This window comes from Hyla sarda, chromosome 3 (assembly GCF_029499605.1).
Source record: "Hyla sarda isolate aHylSar1 chromosome 3, aHylSar1.hap1, whole genome shotgun sequence".
NCBI classification, from domain to species: Eukaryota; Metazoa; Chordata; class Amphibia; order Anura; family Hylidae; genus Hyla; species Hyla sarda.
Window position 1 is genome coordinate 9,100,911 of NC_079191.1, and position 20,172 is coordinate 9,121,082.

The window sequence follows — 20,172 nt, forward strand, 5'->3', positions numbered from 1 at the left end:
TAATGGGGGAATGAAATGGCACAGGGGGGGGTCAAGGGGAAATTATGTGGCACAGGGATGGGGTAAGGGAGGGATAATTTGGCACAAAGGAATAAGATGGCACAAGGGGGAAGGAAATTATACAGGGGAGGGATAAGGGGAGATTAAACGACACTAGGAGATTCTACTGTAATATTGATTTTAATTGTGTTTTATAGGTAATTACACTCTGCAGTGAGTACAGGACCGTATTCCATCATTTTACCATTAAAGTGTACAGTGTGAAAGCAAAACCTTCCAAAATTTGCTTAATTGCAGTCTTCTTTTCAATTTCCCCACATAAATAATATTTTTTTGGTTGCACCGTACATTTTATGGCAAAATAAGTGCTGTGATTACAAAGTACAATTGGTGACTAGAGATGTCGCGAATTGTTCGCCGAGGAACGGTTCCCGGCGAGCATAGCTTGTTCGCGTTCACCGCGCCATGCGAACATATGCGATGTTCGATCCGCCCCCTATTCTTCATCATTGAATAAACTTAGACCTTCTACCTCACAGTCAGCAGACACATTCCAGCCAATCAGCAGCAGACCCTCCCTTTCAGACCCTAACACCTCTTGGACGGACTCCATTTTAGAATCATTCTGAAGCTGCATGGTTACAGAGAGGAGGGATAGTGAACCTGCTCCTGATTTAATAGGGAAAGCGATAGCTAGGTGGTTTATTCAGGGTCCACTACACTCCTGAAGCACTAATCTGATCTCTGTTGTAAAGAAAGCACCCAAAAAAGCAATTTTTAGGGCTCAAACATCAATCTGCATTTTCCCCCTTTGTAATCTAATTGCATTTGCCTGCCTGGCAGCATGTGTCAGGCTCATAGCGTATATTGTGCCCACTTGCCCAGTGCCACCACTCATATCTGGTGTCACAATAGCTTGCTTTAAAAAAACAAAACTTTTTTGTCTGTGAAATAATAGCAGTCAGTTTCCTTCACACAAGTGCGTTTCAGGGCATGCCGGGGCACAGTGTCACACCAGTGCAACTCATATCTAGTGTAACAGTAGTGTACATTTAAAAAAAAAATACAATTTTGACTGTAATAGACTGAATAGCAGTTAGTTGTCTGCAAGCGTTTGTGTCAGGCCTACAGCGTCTACTCTGCCAACTTCTGACCGTGCCCAGTGCCACTCATATCTGTTGTCACAGTAGCTTGCATGCATAGTACCACTAATCGAAAAAAATGACAGGCAGAGCCAGGCCACCCCGCAGGGGCCGTCGTGGTCGTGGTGCTGTGATTCCCTTTGGCCCCATAATAATGGCCAGTGTTCAGATGCCACGTACCCTGAACTCGCAAAGTTCTGAGGACATAGTTGACTGGCTATAACAGGACACCCAATCTTCTACAGCTTTCGCTCGGAACCTTGACGCACCATCCTCCTCCAGCATAGCTTCGGGCACCTCTCAAGTTTCCTCTGAATACAAACAAGATCACAAAACCCCCCAAAACAAAAGAATGTGTTGACTTTTTTAACCACCGAACCGGAGTCTAGCTATCAGATGAACCGGGACAATCTAGGTATGTGACTTTGGGTACTAATATTAAAACTACTTTGATGGAACAAGAAAAAGAGTTCCCTTTAGAAGACGCATTAGAAGGGGCCATGGGAGGTAGCGGGAAAAACAAGCGATAAAAACAAGAAGCTTGGCAGCAATAGAATCTTCCGATTTATGTGTGAACACTCCTCTAGGTTCTGGTAGCAGGAGATAGAGTGTCGGCACTTGTAGTATGGTTTATAGTCCTAAACACTGGAGTGTATGATGGGTGGCAGCGGGCGGGTGATGCAGCAGTGTCGGGGGTGCGCTTACATGGATATACAGGTACAACGGCGTGGAAAGAAGAAAGGATGTTGCACTCTCCCGGTTTCATGCCAAAGAAAGTTTCATTTATTTCGTAATTACATCAGGAGCAAGGGTTCGGGAAGACGAGTAAGAAGCAGGAGCTCGGCTGAGCTCGAGGAACGACGGTCCCGTTTCGCCGGGTTCTCTTCTTGGCCACGCCCACCTACATAATTACATCAGTAGCAAGGGTTCGGGAAGAGGAGAAAAAAGCAGGAGCTCGGCTGAGCTCGTGGAACGACGGTACTGTTTCGTGGGTTCTCCACTTGGTCACACCCACCTACATAATTACATCAGGAGCAAGGGTTAGGGAAGAGGAGAAAAAAGCATGAGCTCGGCTGAGCTCGTGGAACGACAATCCTGTTTTGCTAGGTGGGCGTGACCAAGCGGAGAACCCACGAAACGGGACCGTCATTCCACCAGCTCAGCCGAGCTCCTGATTTTTTCTCCTCTTCCCGAACCCTTGCTCCTGGTGTAATTACGAAATAAATGAATATTTATTTGGCATGTAACTGGGCGAGTGCGACATCATTTCTTCTTTCCACTCCTCTAGGTTCTGATTTGTCTTCTAGTTCAGCTATTGTTAACCTCTCTACAGTTAGTTTAAGTGAGGCCGCCCGTTCAGTTCTTGCACGAGGGTAAAATTTTTGCTTCCCTGAGGAATTTGATATTGTACAGTTTGCGATAGATTTATTTAAATCGTTGAGGAAACTAAATTTAAAAAAAAGTTTTTTTTTTGCCAATAAAGTGTTTAGTAATATCAAAGACAAAAAAAGAGGCTGAGATGCCAATATCTATTGGTCCCTTAGGATTTAGTCCCTTCAGTGAGGCCGGTGACACGGAATTACAGTGTCTGGCCGACCTCACTGAATTATTGGGAGGCAATCCCCATGCCTCTAGCTCTGAATTTTTTCGAGATGAGGTGTTACTAGGTGGTACTAAAACCCAGTTCTGCCCTCCTATAACTCCGGGCCGTAACTTAGATTTGTTCTATTATAAAGTAATGGACGAAATTAAAGTGCTAAGGTATCCCATAGATGCTAGTAATTTGAAGAAAGAAGAAAGAGAAGCCTTAACCTGGTAGAGATTAGTGTTGAGCGGCATAGGCCATATTCGAATTCGCGAATATTCGCGAATATATGGACGAATATTCGTCATATATTCGCGAATATTCGCATATTCGTTATATACTCGTTTTATTTCCGCGTATGCGAAAATACGCGCATGCGAAAATTAGCATATGTGGAAATTCGCATATGCGAAAATTAGCATATGCGAATTTTCGCATATGCGAATTTTCGCACGCCAGTCTCACACAGTAGTATTACAGCCTTCTTTACACCACACAAGCTGGAAGCAGAGAGGGTGATCACTGTGATGTGTACTGTGAAGAAAAAAAAAAAAAAAAAAACGAATATTCGTAATTACGAATATATAGCGCTATATTCGCGAAATTCGCGAATTCGCGAATATGCGATATTCGCGAATAATATTCGAATTGCGAATATTCGCGAGCAACACTAGTAGAGATCATTAAAAAATGTAATTTTCAAAAAAGCTGACAAAGGCGGCAATATTGTTATGTTAACAGAGTATTACACACAAGAAGCTAAGAGGCAATAAGAAAATTCCGCCAACTATGAAAAATTAAAAGTCAATCCTACATGCAAGATTAAATCTAAATTACAAACCTAATCCTTAGAAGTGCAGTAGAAAAGGGGATTTTATTTAAAGAGATGGCTTCTAAATTAATTTGTGGTCCTTCTTACCTAAGATACATAAAAGTCTGGATATTTGGTAGACATGTGCAATTCGTTTCGGCACCAATGTCTAATTTACCGAATTTTACAGTTTTCGGCCATTTGGACCGATCCCAATGCATGAAAACATATTTTGAACATTCCCGAATAGCCACGATAATACGAATAGCAAAATAACGAATGCATTTGTTATCCGTAAATGAAAGTAAAGAATTCATTCTAATTTTTTATTGGTCCTTGCGCTAACACTGTTGCGCTACACACTGTTTCTGTTACTGTTACTGTTACCAGGGTGCCTCCAGCTGTTGCAAAACTACAACACCCGCCCAGCATGCCCTGACAGCCAAAGGCTGTCTGAGCATGCTGGGAGTTGCAGTTTTGCAACAGCTGGAGGCACACTTTGGCAAACATGCGCAATGCTTTTTTGTTCATTTTCAAATTCCGCTCGCTTTTTTCAGAAATGGGTTAGTAGGTCAATGACATGCATAGTAATTGCCATGGTAACATTTTTTATTCATAAAACCACACTTAATTGAATAATTGCCGTTTAGAACATTTGGGGTCCCAACGTTCTAAACGGCAATTATCCAATTAAGTCTGCGGTTTTATGAATGAAAAATGTTCCCATGGCAATTACTATACATGTCATTGACCTACTAACCCATTTCTGAAAAAAGCAAGTGGAATTTGAAAATGAATTAAAAAGCTTTGTGCATGTTTGCCAAAGTGTGCCTCCAGCTGTTGCAAAACTGCCACTCCCAGAATGCCCAGACAGCCTTTGGCTGTCAGGGCATGCTGGGTGGGTGTTGTAGTTTTGCAACAGCTGGAGGCGCCCTGGTAACAGTAGCAGTGTTAGCACAAGTGAAATGACATGTTATACATAAATCACACGACAATCAAACACACCGATCAAACACATCAATCATTCATACAGCATTCATTCATTTACTCATTCATTCAACATTACATTATGTATTAATAATAAATCACATAAAATTATATTATCTTACCTGTCTTCCAATGTTCCGATCTCTGCGGCTGCCCTCTTTTCCTGCACACACACGCTCCTGATAATGGTCCCCTGCTTAAAAAAGATTTACCCAAATGTACCCGAATACCAAATGTATTCGAAAAAAATAAAAACCCGAATACCGAATGTATCCGAAAAATCTAAGCCGAAAATATTACCGAACTGAAAATGAAAAACGAAAAAACAAAATTAATTTTTTTTTTTCTTGTGCACAAGTCTAATGTTTGGTATAGGCAGACCTCCAGGGTGGCCATGGGCACTCCGGTGGCCTGAACTTTAGCTAACTCATTTGTGGCATGTTTTGAGAGGGATTTTATCTTCTCAGCCACGAATGCTTTTTTAAGGTTCATTAAAGGATACACCCGGTTTGTAAACTATATTTTTATCGTCTGGACATGCTCAGAGGCAGACTTCACAGACTATCTAAGTTTTACTTATAATACTAGTACTACACAACTTGAATTCCTTGACGTTTAGTGTAGGCAATGAAGGGTTTATAACTACTGCATACCGAAAACCTACAGCAAGGAATTCCCTATTGCATTTCAGTAGTTATCACCCTGAGCATGGGAAATTAGCTATACCTTACGGGCAAATGTTGAGAATGAAAAGAATTAAAGGGGTATTCAATTTTTTTTAATTTTATTTGACTATGCTACAGGGGCTGTAGTCCATAATATAGTGTCTGTACCTGTGTGTGATGGTTTTCTCACAATTCTTCTGTGATTTTCACCCCAATATTTATTTTTACCAGCATACAAAATGACTGTTGTCTCAGATTTTTCCCAAGTTGCAATGCGGCCGAGACCTGACTCACTAGTCAGCTGATGACAGGGAGCCTGTCTGCTTCAATGGGTGGAGTAATCGCTTGGTGGGAGAGAGATCAATCTGCAACTAATGCAACAGCTGTAGGCACCCTGATTGAAAACCACAGGTCTTTTGAATGGATGCAGCTCATTTATGTTTCAATGGGTGGGGTGGCTGATGTGTGGGAGGGAGGGAAATTTTATTATGGGATTTTTAGTCAAAAGAAGAAAAATCAAACAGGATATTCCAGTTCACAAAAAGCTAGCCCCAGTGTTATGGTAACCTCACAACATAGCCATTTAGCCCCTAGACAAGAGGAGATCCTTCCTAAGCATGTCCATTACTATCTGCCAGGTACGTACTAAAATCACCTTATGGTGGAGAACCCCTTTAATAGTACAGATTCTGGCTTCAAAAGACAAGCTTTGGAACTTGCTAAGAGATTAGAAGATAGGGGTTATCCACATAATGTTTTGGAAAAAAACATATGGTCGGGCATCATTATAGGATAGAAATCAGCTTCTAAAAATAAAAAGAAATAATAGGAGGGACAAGCAATTGAGTAGATTTACTTTCTCCTTTAAATATGGCCCAATGACCAGTACTATTAAATCTGTTATCCATAAGCATTGGTTCCTAATACAGAATGATCCCGTCCTAGCAGATTCAGCACAACATAAACCTATGATAGCATTTAGACGAGTGAAGAATTTAGGTGAAACTCTAACCTGTAGCAAATTTTCCTCGACTAATGAAAAAGAAAAAAAGAACTGGCTGAGTCTAAGAGGAAACCATAAATGTTGTGCCCCCCCCCCACTTGATTTGTGGCATGTCAATTATGGTAGACGGAATATGTATTCTATGTAAAGACTTTTTTTGTTGTAAAACTAATTATGTTGTTAATGGTCTGATATGTGGCTGTGGATGATTTTATATCGGAAGCACCATACGCCCCATGCACATCAGATTTCGTGAGCACTTTTTTTTTTACGGAGCAAAAGGGGCTAACCAAGAGTTATAGAACATATGTTGGAAGTACACAATGGGGATCCATCGGCCTTGCGCTTTTTCGGTATTGAAAGGGTGTTCAGCCGAGATGGAATTGACAGACGTAATGCTCTTTTACACACAGAGGCTCGCTGGATCATGCGCACTGAAGCGCAAAGAAAGCTGGGTTTGAACGAGAAATTGGATCTAAGTATCTTCATTTGATTTGTATGCATTGCCAGTGTTTGTTCTCAGCGCATGTTTTGTGTTTTTAATTGTTTTTATTGCACATTTTTTGGTATCACATCTTTTGTAGTTCCCGCCTCTTGATGATGTCACGCAGATATTTTATTGGTGGCTACGCATGGGGTGTGTATGGTCTGAAGAAGTACGGAAGTACGATACAGCTGTTACCTCCACGCTGAGGTCCTTGGCGATCCTGCCTGGATACCTGCCTAACACCGCACCTATGTCTGCACATTAAAGATTTATGAAGCTACGATCCTGGTGAGTGCCGTCTATAATTCTCTTCTCATGGTACATTTAAAAAAAATATTTAGTTTAACAGAACTCGGTACTAAATTGGCTATTTGTGCACATATACAGATTTTACAGCCCTAAATGTTACAACCATAAATGGGTACTCCGCCCCTAAACATTTTATATCCTATCCGAAGGATAGGGAGATAAGATGTCTGATCACTGGGGGTCCCTGGGCCGGACCCCCAGTGATCAGATATCTTATTCTCTATCCTTTGGATACGGTCTAAGATCCCTAGGGGCGGAGTACCCCTTTAAAATAAAGTGTCCAGCAGCTTTTATCCACGTCTATTATGATGCCATTTATCTCTATGGGTTCATTTCAGGACAAACTTGGTTAATTATATACAGATCTATCATCCGGGAGCCAGTAATATCACGTTATGGGGAGGGCGGAACACCAAAAGATGTTTTAAAGGTTAAGTCAGTCCTATGTAAATCCACATAACCAGAACTTTTCCTTCTGTATAAACTACAGCTGCTTCATCCAATCGGATAAAACACATTTGCTTAAAAAGGTAACAAAAAAAAAAACAGCAAAAAACAACAACTTGTATTCACTCTTGGTTCTTGTAACATTTCCTAACAAATCTGTACGAATGATACATTTATATGTTTGTACAGGCGACAATGGACAGAGATGCCCTGGAGGAAGCCCTGAACTCTGCATACTTCAAACATAAAGGCATCTACTTTATCGCCCATAATACGTCTCCTGGAGTCATAGATGACATAGAACATATGGAAATCAGGGACGACGATGTGTTCCTTGTCACCTACCTCAAATCTGGTAAGTTAACAGGTTTATAGGTTTTGTTGAATAGCTGTGTATTATTATTATTATTATTATTATTATTATTGTATTTATTTATTTTTATTAGATTTTTTTTTTTTTTTCATTTTAGAATATTGTCTGTAATATTCATTGATAGTGGCAAATGGGCATAGAGGAAACATTTTTATTTTAAAATGAAAAATGTAATAATATTTTATTTTTTATTGGACTGAAAAACAGTTACCGTATATACTCGAGTATAAGCCGAGTTTTTCAGCACGAACACCCCCCTCGGCTTATACTCGAGTGAACTCTCCACCCGCAGTGGTCTTCAACCTGCGGACCTCCAGAGGTTTGTAAACTACAACTCCCAGCAAGCCCGGGCAGCCATCGGCTGTCCGGGCTTGCTGGGAGTTGTAGCTTTGAAACCTTCGGAGGTCCGCAGGTTGAAGACCACTGCGGCCTTCGACATCATCCAGCCCCCTCTCACCCCCCTTTAGTTCTGTACAGTACTCACCTCCGCTCGACGCTGGTCCGGTGCTGCAGGACTGTCTGGAGAGGAGGTGGTCTGGTGGGATAGTGGTTCCGGGCTGCTATCTTCACCGGGGAGGCCTCTTCTAAGCGCTTCGGGCCCGGCCCCAGAAAAGTCACGTTGCCTTGACAACGACGCAGAGGTACGTTCATTGTCAACGTACTTCTGCGTCATTGTCAAGGCAACGCCTCTATTCCGGGCCCGCAGCGCGGAGAAGAGGCGCCCCCAGTAAAGATAGCAGCCCGGAACCACTATCCCACCGAACCACCTCCTCTCCGGACAGTCCTGCAGCACCGGACAGTCCTGCAGCACCGGACCAGCGCCGAGCGGAGGTGAGTACTGTACAGAACTAAAGGGGGGTGAGAGGGGGCTGGATGATGTCGAAGGCCGCAGTGGTCTTCAACCTGCGGACCTCCGGAGGTTTCAAAACTACAACTCCCAGCAAGCCCGGACAGCCGATGGCTGCCCGGGCTTGCTGGGAGGTGTAGTTTTGAAACCTCTGGAGGTCCGCAGGTTGAAGACCACTGAGGGCGGATGATGACAAGAGGATGATGAAGGGGGGGTGTGGGATGATGACAAGAGGATGATGAAGGCGGGGTGTGGGATGATGAAGGGGGTGGGGATGATGACAAGGGGATGATGAAGGGGGGGTGTGGGATGATTACAAGGGGATGATGAAGGGGGGTGGGGATGATGACAAGGGGATGATGAAGGGGGGTGGGGATGATGACAAGGGGATGATGAAGGGGGGATGTGTGGGATGATGACAAGGGGATGATGACAGGTGATGATGATGAGGGTCTGGATGATGACAGGCGGTGATGATGATGAGGATGTTAATGACGGGTCTGGATGATGACAGGGGGGATGATGTATTTCCCACCCTAGGCTTATACTCGAGTCAATAACTTTTCCTGGGATTTTGGGTTGAAATTAGGGGTCTCGGCTTATACTCGGGTCGGCTTATACTCGAGTATATACGGTATATCTTTTATTGGTTTTGGTGCAGAAATGTACTGACCAGAGAGGCCAAAAATTTTAATAATAAAATATTTATTAATTGGTAGACAATTAAAAGATAAAAGGGGCACTCCACAGGAAAACATTTTTTTTTATCAACTGGTGCCAGAAAGTTAAACAGATTTGTAAATTACTTCTATTAAAAAATCTTAATCCTTCCAGTACTTCATGTGGAGCATCAGTTGCTGTATGCTCCACATGAAGTTTTTTTCTTTTTGAATTTCTTTTCTGTCTGACCTGTTCTTTTCTGTGCTCTCTGCTGACACCTCCTCCCTCCTCATCAGAACTAGATGATGAGGAGGACGAGGAAAGAAGTAAGGTAAGTATGGTATGGGCCTCCTCTGATGAAAACGCCCTGCGGGCCATTTCCCTGCTCTAACGGGGGTGAAGTGTATAAATGTGGGGGTAAAACTTTATTCGCGTATGTGCTGCGTGTGGTGTGGTGTGGTGCGATAATACCTCCCTAACCCGTCCTAACCTAACCTAACTAACTAAACCCGTCCTAACAGAAAAAATATAAACTAAAAAGGGCACTAAAAACAGCACAGGCCTGCTACTGTTGGCACGGACCGACTATAAGTGCAAAAATGAAAATAAAAAAGCCGCTATAACCCGAAAAACTGCCTGCACCTCAAAAAAAAAAAAAAAACACTGATCAGTACTACGGGATTGATCAGCGACGGGTGGGCTTTAGCTAATGGTGGCGGATAGCTCTTTATTAGCTAAGAGGGTCTAGCTAAGAGGGTTAAGCAAAAAAAAAAAAAAAAGTTTGCACCAAAAAAAAGCTGGCGGCAGACCGCATCGACCCAGTAGGGCCAGGGTCATGCAGCTAAAGGTGCTACTGACCCACGGACGCCAACGGATAGTACGCTGCTATTCTGGCAGGAAACGGAATAGCAGAAAATTGCATGTCTGAATTGACATGCAATTTTTTCCGATCGCCTCGGCGATGTGCTGGGATGCCTGCTGAATGATTTCAGCAGGCATCCCTGTTCGGTCCCCAACCGGCTAGCGGCGGGGACCGGAATTCCCACGGGCGTATCCATACGCCCTACGTCCTTAAGGACTCGGGATTCGGGGGCGTATGCATACGCCCTGCATCCTGAACAGTTTAAAATGAGTGTGCGTGTTATATGCCGATTAATACGACAGATATATATATATATATATATATATATATATATATATATATATGGTGTCGGATGGGGTAATGCCTGCGAGTGGTTGACCTATACACCACCCAAGGTAGGCCAGCTTCACCTTTGCCAGGCACAGGGCAAATAATAACTCCGATGCAAGGTTACGGTTAACTGGCTTGCTTTACTGAAGTTGGAAAGATGGTGCAATCCTTTACAGCTCAGATTAGCCTGAAGGAGATGCAGGGTGAACTTAGGGAAGCTTATCGGCTTGCTGGGACTTGTTGTTGATTGTACTGTATATGACTGACTTGACTTGTATGCTGCCAACGCTATATGGAGTTACTTGGACTTGACTAGCTTGCTGGACTTGTACAATATCCCCAAGACTGTAAGGCTTACCACAAGGCTTTGGCTTTCACCTGGGTAGTGGGGTTAAGTGGTTGTAGATGCGTGGTTGTTGGACTAGGCCTCAGGCCTCCTTTCAGATCCACCTCAAAGACTTCACTCCTCCCCAAACTGTATCTCAGCAAATAACTGAACACTGAATTTTAGCTACAGTATAAAAGGGGACAATTTAGAGCATTCCCATTGGCTGGATAAGTCACATGTTCACCTCTGTATACTCCCCTTAACAACAAGGTCCTTAGCAACAATAGATTTATTAAGGTAACAGTGCATCAAAAATACAATAAACTCTTACATGACAATTAGAGATGGGCAAACTTTTCAAAAAATCGATTCGGACGATTCAAATAATTTTTTGAAAAAAATAGTTTTGATCCAAATTTATTTATATAGTGGCTGAGTGGCACAGTATGGAGGTGTTGGCAGCATGAGTAGGCATTAGGCCTTCACAATCCCTAAGATTAAAAGATGAATTCAGAAATTTAAACCACAGATTTTGTATAGCTAGTGCTACCTGCCATAACAACATTTTTATTCCCAGACCCAGCAGTGCCATCAGTAAACCATATATTGCCTGAATGGCACAGCCTGGAGTTGGCTGAAGCATGAGTACACACCAGGGCTTCACAATCACCAAGAAAAACACAACATTTTTTTTTTAATTTAAAATGAAGATTTTGGATAGCTGGTGCTACCTACCATAACAAAATTTTTATTCCCAGACCCAGGACCAGCAGCGGCATCAGTAAACCATATATTGCCTGAATGACACAGGCTGGAGTGGGCTCAAGCATGAGGAGACCATTGAAATGTATGATTTTTCTTTATTTAAATTTAAGATTTTGAAATTTAAATCAATGATTTTGAAATTGAACTTTCAACTCCCAAGTTTTAGTGTCCCGGACCCCGGCGTGTGGGTACAAAGGGCCAAATCCAACAAGCCCCCACAGGGCTCATGTGGCCGTGAGATGTAGGCACATCGTCTCCATTGCCCTCACCAGCCATTGTTTCCAACACTTTTCGCCAAGGCAAACCATGTGAAGAACAGCGTGACACCGCCATGCCCTGTACACATGGTATGCTGAAGGGCCACTGAGACTTGTCCGGGCAGTGGAGGCTTAGGACACAGTGGAGGATGTGGAGGCGTAGTCGCAAACTGTCACAGGACCAACGGGCTGACAGAGTGGAGCAGGAAGCAGCATGAGTACACAAGAGGGATTCACAACCCCTAAAATTAAAAGGTGAATGTTGAAATTTCCATTGAAGATGCATGTTGGGTAGTGCTACCATCCAAAAATGAAAGGCCCAAGCCCAGAAGCATCAGTAAGCCAAGTAGTTCTTGAAAGACACAGTCAGGAAAAGGCATCAGCAGTACACAAGAGGATTTCATAACCCCTAAAATTGAAAGATCAATGTTGAAATCTCAATCAAGCATGTATGTAAGCTAGTGCAAAACATCCATAAATTTAAGGCCCAAGCCCAGAAGCATCAGTGAGACAAGTAGTTCCTGAAACACACAGTCAGGAGCAGGCATCAGCAGTACACCATAGGGTTTCATAACCCCTTACATTGAAAGATCAATGTTGAAATTTCTATTAAGCATGTATTTAGTCCTTGCTAAACATCCAAAAATGTAAGGCCGAAGCCCAGAAGCATCAGTAAGCCAAGTAATTCCTGAAAGACACAGGAGCAGGCATCAGCAGTACACCCAAGGGTTTCATAACCCCTTACATTGAAAGATCAATCTTGAAATCTCAATTAAGCATTTATGTTAGCTAGTGCTACCAGAACATATTTGGAGTTAATATCCCAGTCCCTGTAGCATCAGAAAATTATATATTGGCTGAATTACACAGCCTGGAGGTGGGGAAAGCATAAGGAGCCCATGTAGAGTCTGAATGGTACAGTCTGAAGGTGGCTGAAGCATGAGGAGACCATTAAAATACAAGAATTTGATTAGAATTAAATAGAAATCTAAGATTTTGAAATTGAAACTGAGGATTCTGAAATGGAACTTTTAACTCCCAAGTTTTAGTGGCCCGGGCCCCGGCGTGTGGGTACAAAGAACCTAATTTAACAAGGAGTCCCATGTCACATGTCAGCACAAATACAGAGCCTGGAGGTGGCATCAGTAGGAGGAGACCATATAGTGTCTGCATGGCACAACCTGGAGTTGGCTGAAGCATGAGGAGACCAAAAATTGTCAGAATACCACCTGACATTCAAAATAATAAAATGATACATACATTCTCTGAAGAAAAGGATCCTTCATTAGATTACAATATGAGTATTGTGCGTTCCAGAGACATTAACTCATTGGAGGAACAGGAAAACATGATACACCTTAATTCTGCAACTGAAGAACCACAACAAAGAATGAACGACTAAAAGCCTACTGGAACTGAGGAACTTCAAAATGGTAAATCTACCACCTGGGATAGTCAGTCAATTCCAACAGCCGGTGGTCAGTATCCACAGTTCCCTGTTTCTGCTAGTCCTTGGCAATGTTCCATTAATTACTGGTCTGATATCAACATGGCAATAATGCTGGGAGAGTAACTCAGGAATAGCCACATGTTTCCTACAATACACAGTCAATATATGGAGACCATATAGTGTCAAATAGCACAGCCTGGAGGTGGCTGAAGCATGAGGATACCATATAGTATCTTAATGGCACAGCCTTGAGTTGGCGGCAGATAAGGAGACAATAGGGCCTCACAATCTCACAGAATAAAAGATGAATTTTTAAATTTCAATTGAAGATGTATGGTACCTAGTGCTACCATAAACATATATAGGTAATGTCCTAGGCCCAGCAGCATCACTAAGCCAAGTAGTCGCTGAAACACACAGCCTGGAGCAGGCATCAGCATGAGTTTACAAGAGGGCTTCACAACCTCTAACATTATGTTAATGTTGAAATCTGTATAGAAAATGTATGTTAGCTAGTGCTAACAAATCAAAAAATTTTAGGCACCGGCCCAGCAGCTTCACTAAACCATATAGTTGCTGAAACACTCAGCCTGGAGCAGGCAGCAAGATGCGTACATAAGAGGGTTTCACAACCCCTAACATTAAAAGATCAATGTTGAAATCTTGATTGAGCATGTATGTTTAAGCAAGGGACCATTTAATAAAGTGTGTGTGTTTCACTTTTTTTTCCATTATTTTTTCCATTTTTAGGTAGTACTACTACTCCCAGCATGGAACAGACCGTACCATGCTGGGAGTAGTAGTACCTGTACTAAAAGACATATCGCCCCGGGTATCAGTCTGACACCTGATGTGACCATAATATAGCAGAGATGTGGAGCGGCTCTATACAGCGCTTGCTTTTTTGCTCTATGGATGGTTGCAGCCAATCACAGCTCTGAGGGAAATATAAATGAGTGAGTGGCCTGCCGGAGTATAGTGCAGAGATGCGAGCGCAGGAGAAAGCCGCTCCATCTCTGCAATAGACAGGACGATCACATTGGGTGTCAGTAGTGATATCCGCTGTGATCGGTTCTTACCTGCAGCTACTACTACTCCCAACATGGAGCACAAGCTGGGAGCTGTAGTACCTGCATTAATAGACAGATCGCAACGAGGGTAACTTCTGACATTTGTTGCAATCTGTCTATTAATGCAGGTACTACAGCTCCCAGCATGGAGAAGAGTGTGCTCCATGTTGGGAGTAGTAGTACCTGCAATTGAGGAAAGATCACAGCGGATGTCACTCCTGACACCCGCTGTGATCCTCCTGTATAATGTATAGATGCGGCCGGCGCTCTTCTACGGTTCCCTTCACTGACGTATATATACACATATTCATATACCCCACAGAGAGTTGTGATTGGCTGGAACCATCTTGCCAATCACAGCTCTCTGCGGGAAATATGAATAGGTGTATATATACGGCAGTGCAGGGGACCATAGAAGAGCAGCAGGCCGCATATATACATTATACAGGAGGATCGCAAAGAACCCCTGCGATCTGTCAATTAGTACAAGTACTACTCACATCATGGAACAGTGTGTTCCATGCTGGGAGTAGTAGTACTACCTAAAAAAAAAATGTATCCCTGTTTGATCCCTGTTTAAAAATGTATAAAAAATATTTGTTATAGAAAAGATGAATTTCGTTAGATACAATTTTTTCCTTCATTGCTGCCTCTTTTTTTTTTTTTTTTTTTTTTAGTTTTTTAATGGTATCCTACAACATTTTATTAAAAAAAGGAATCTCCATCTCCAATAACCATAAAAACGAATAACGAAATTGACCCAAAACTAAAATAAAACTAACAACATGTATGACAAATAGATCCGAAATAACGAATTCATCCTAAAGCCGTACAGTTTCCGAATAGAACCGAAAAAAAAAATATACAGATGCATCTGAAATCAGAATAAAACAAATTACTGTATCCTGAAGGTTTAACAGAACCAAAAAATTGCCTGGAGTTGGCAGAAGCAGAAGGAGAAAAAATTGTGGGTGAATGAAACAGCCTGAAGGTGGAAGCAGCATCAGGAGTCCTGAAAGTGACCCGGTGACAGAGTGGTGCGATGGGTGGAAATACCAGTACTCAGTGATGAAGGTGGCTGGAATGTTTGTAACTGGGGAGCAGAGCCTCAAATCTGTTTGGCACTATGCATATTTGTGCAGTGTTGGTGTAGCACCATGGTCAATCTACTCTGATGCATCTGGCATTGGTGGGTGGAAATCCTGGCTGATCCATGCCTGATTCATCTTCACAAAGGTCAGTCTCTCCACATTTTTCGTGGACAGACGAGTTCTCCTTGGGGTGGCTATGGCCCCCGCCGCACTAAACACCCACTCTGATGGCACACTACTGGCCGGGCAGGACAGCTTTTCCAGGGCAAACTCTGCAAGTTGCGGCCATAAATCAAGTTTGGCTGCCCAGAAGTCCAGCAGATTTTCAAGAAGTGTTGACATGGCCATGTCAAGGTATGCCACCACCTGGTGGTTCAGGTCCTGCTCCATGTCTACCTGCTGCTTATTAGTTGCTTCACTATGCTGGTGAAGAAAGCTATTTATCAGCGACTGTAGACTCATGCTGCTGCTGATTGAGCTGGTACTGCTCCTGCCACCCCACACCTCGCCAGCAGCCATGGCAGTAGAAGGTGAGCCAACTGACTACGTAGGATCTCTGTACATACAAGAAAAAAGAAAGATAGCCAGCACAACAGCCTAATACACGGGTGCACACTGCCATGGCATCAGAGTATACAAAAAAAGAGGATTGCAGCAGCACACATTGGTCAAAAAAATTGAGGCTCTTAGCGCACTTTTTAATCAAAACGTGTCCCCCATCACCACGGGGAGGTGGCCTCATTTAGGATGGGAACCTAGCACAAATTCTGAGCCTAACACTCAACTATCCACTCACCTCTGCTGGGCATATAGCCTCTGACTGGGTGACATGCTGGATCCATTTAAAACTCCACCTGTGAGAAAGGGGGAGGGGTGCACAGCTAAAGAGGGTGCCATTTCCCCCTGAATTGTACATACAAGAAAAAAGAAAGATAGCCAGCACAACAGCCTAATACACGGGTACACACTGCCATGGCATCAGAGTATACAAAAAAAGAGGATTGCATCAGCACACATTGGTCAAAAAAATTGAGGCTCTTAGCGCACTTTTTGATCAAAATTGAGTTTTAAATGGATCCAGTATGTCACCCAGTCAGAGGCTATATGCCCAGCAGAGGTGAGTGGATAGTTGAGTGTTAGGCTCAGAATTTGTGCTAGGTTCCCATCCTAAATGAGGCCACCTCCCCGTGGTGGATGGGGGACATGTTTTGATCAAAAAGTGCGCTAAGAGCCTCAATTTTTTTGACCAATGTGTGCTGCTGCAATCCTCTTTTTTTGGATCTCTCTGTAGTATGTCAATTTGTCCTCCCTCTCAGTGGGTGTAATAAAAGGCCCCCATTTTGTGCCGGTAGCAAGGGTCAAATAAGGTGGAGAGCCAAAAGTCATCCTGCTGTCGAATGGTGACAATTTGGCGGTCACTACGCAAGCAAGTGAGCATGCATTGTGCCATTCGTGCAAGTGACTCCCTGCCTCCATCTCCACTGCATACTGCCACGGTGTGTCTGGGTCCTCGGTCTCGCCTTATAACCCTCTAGCTCCTCGGCCTGCTCCTGCTCCTCCTCTCCTGTCAGATGACTAGAAACACTGCCTGCTCATTAAACCTGAACTGTGATCCACTGTGCCCCTCCCCCTCCTCCAGTTCAGCCCCCACAGGGCTCATGTGGTCGTGAGATGTAGGCACAACGTCTCCATTGCCATGACCAGCCATTGTTTCCAACACTTATTGTAGGATATAAAGCAGTGGAATGACGTTGTTCATCCCATAATCCTGGCGATTTACGTATAATGTGGATTCCTCAAAGGGTCTGAGCAAATGGCAGGTGTCACGTATGAGCTGCCACTGGTCCACATTGATGTTACACATGAGATTATCCCTATCCGCTTGGATCATCAAGAAATTAGAGATCGCTTTTCTCTGTTCGTACTGACGATCCAACATATGCAGGGTAGAATTCCAACGTGTGGCAACGTCACAAATAAGACTATGTTGGGGGATACCATTCTGACGCTGCAGCTCAAGGAGGGTGTGCTTTGCAGTGTACGAATGACTGAAGTGCATGCACAGTTTCCTTCCCATTCTTAGGATGTCTTGCAAATGGGCGGAACAATTCAGGAACAGCTTGACAATCAGATTTAACACGTGTGTCATGCAGGGCGCATGTTTCAACCTTTCTTGTCGCAGCCCGGCCAAGATGTTCTTCCCATTGTCGGCCACCATGGTTCCAATTTCCAGATTTTGTGGAGTAAGCCATGCTACAATTTCTTTACGAATGACTTTTAGCAGTCCCTCGCCTGTGTGACTCTTTTCGCCAAGGCAAACCATGTGAAGAACAGCGTGACACCGGACTTGTCCGGGCAGTGGAGGCTGAGGACACGGTGGAGGATGAGGAGGCGGAGTCACACACTGTCACAGGACAAACGGGCTGACAGGGTGGAGGAGGAAGCGGCGTGACCTGTCCCAGTTGGTGTTGTGGCTGTGCAGAACCACATTCACCCAGTGAGCTGTAAAGGACATGTATTGTCCCTGACCATAATTACAGCTCCAGATGTCAGGGCTGCCGTGCAATTTGGTACACACCGACAGGCTCAAGGACTGGCCCACCTTCTCTTCCACAAAATTCTGCAGGGCTGGTACTGCCTTCTTCGCAAAGAAATGACGGCTTGGTACTCTCCACCTCGGCTCGGCACAAGCCATCAGTTCTCTGAAAGGTGCAGAGTCCACCACTAGAGATATCGAAAATTGTTCGCCAGCGAACGGTTCCTGGCGAACATAGCTTGTTTGCGTTCGCCGTGCGAACATATGCGATGTTCGATCTGCCCCCTATTTATCATCATTGCAGTAAACTTTGACCCTGTGTGTCACAGTCAGCAGACACATTCCAGCCAATCAGCAGCAGACCCTCCCTCCCAGACCCTCCCATCTCTCGGACGGACTCCATTTTAGCTTCATTCTGAAGCTGCATTTGTAGTGAGAGGAGGGAAAGTGAACCTGCTCCTGATTTAATAGGGAAAGTGATAGCTAGGTGGTTTATTCGGGGTCCACTACAGCCCTGAAGGACTAATCTGATCTCTGCTGAAAGGACAGCACCCCAAAAAGCCCTTTTTAGGGCTCAAACATCAGTCTGCATTTTTTTTCCCCCCTGTGTAATCTAATAGCATTTGCCTGCCTGGCAGCGTTTGTGGCAGGCTCACAGGGTATATTGTGCCCACTTGCCCAGTGCCACAACTCATATTTGATGTCACACTAGCTTGCGTAAAAGAAAAAAAAATGACTAATATACAGTCAGTTTCTTTCACACATGTGTTTTGCAACAGCTGGAGGCACCCTGGTTGGGAACCACTGGTTAAAAGGGGTACTCCGGTAAAAAACTTTTTTTCTTTCAAGCAACTACAGTTTTCTGTGTCCACAAAAGTGCTGAAGGACTCATCTGATCTCTGCTGTAAGGACAGCACCCAAAAAAGCCCTTTTTAGGGCTCAAACATCAGTCTGCATTTTTTTTTGCTCCCCTGTGTTGGCTCCCCTGTGTAATCTAATAGCATTTGCCTGCCTGGCAGCGTGTTTGGCAGGCTCACAGCGTATATTGTGCCCACTTGCCCAGTGCCATAACTCATATTTGGTGTCACAATAGCTTGCATTTAAAAAAATATATATATTTGTTTTGACTGTAATATAATAACAGTCAGTTTCTTTCACACAAGTGCGTTTCAGGGCCTGCAAGGGCACAGTGTTAGACCAGTGCTACTTATATATGGTGTAACAGTTGTGTACATTTTAAACAAAGCCACTTTTTTGACTGTGAATTAATAACAGTCTGTTTATTTCAAACAAGTGCGTTTCAGGGCCTGGAAGGGCAGAGTGTTACACCAGTGCTACTCATATATGGTGTAACAGTAGTGTACATTAAAAAAAAAACAAAAAAAAACTTTTTTGACGGTGAAATAATAACAATCAGTTTCCTTCACACAAGTGCGTTTCAGGGCCTGCAAGGGCACAGTGTCACACCAGTGCTACTCATATCTGGTGTAACAGTAGTGTATATTTAACAAAAAAAAAAAAACTTTGACTGTGAAATAATATCAGTCAGTTTACTTCACACTTGTGATTTTTTTGGCCTGCCAGGGCTCAGTGTCACACTAGTGCAATTCATATCTGGTGTAACAGTAGTGTACATTTAACAAAAAAATTTGACTGTAATAGATTGAATAGCAGTTAGTTGTCTGCAAGCGTGTGTGTCAGGCCTACAGCGTCTACTCTGCCAACTTCTGCCAGTGCACAGAGCCACTCATATCTGTTGTCACAGTAGCTTGCACGCATAGTACCACTAATTGAAAAAAAAAATGACAGGCAGAGGCAGGCCTCCCCACAGGGGCCGTCGTGGTCGTGGTGCTGTGATTCCCTTTGGCCCTAGAATAATGGTCAGTGTTCAGAGGCCACGTACCCTGAACTCACAAAGTTCTGAGGACATAGTTGACTGGCTATAACAGGACACCCAATCTTCTACAGCTTCTGCTCGGAACCTTGACGCACTATCCTCCTCCTCCAGCTTAGCTTCGGGCACCTCTCAAGTTACCACTCGCCTGCCTGCCGTCACCACCAACACTAGCACCACAGCTGCTTCACTTGATCTGTCAGAGGAGTTATTTACACATCAGTTGGAAGAAATTAGTGATGCGCAACCATTATTGCCAGAGGATGTAAGAAG

The 20,172-nt window shown here is 43.6% G+C and overlaps 1 protein-coding gene across 2 annotated transcripts in view; it reads left to right on the forward strand.

Moving 5' to 3' along the window:
* Positions 1-7,395: 7,395 nt before the first annotated feature.
* The window catches only part of LOC130361132 (amine sulfotransferase-like), a 74,195-nt gene continuing 61,418 nt past the window's right edge, over positions 7,396-20,172 (forward strand). Inside the window, exons 1-2 of one of the 2 annotated variants that reach the window (XM_056563744.1) lie at positions 7,396-7,519; positions 7,626-7,791. In XM_056563744.1, coding sequence (XP_056419719.1) covers positions 7,632-7,791 — 160 coding nt within the window. In that variant the 5' untranslated portion in view covers positions 7,396-7,519; positions 7,626-7,631. Of the gene's footprint in view, positions 7,520-7,613; positions 7,792-20,172 lie in introns of those variants that run through there. The other variant, XM_056563745.1, reaches the window with a different exon arrangement.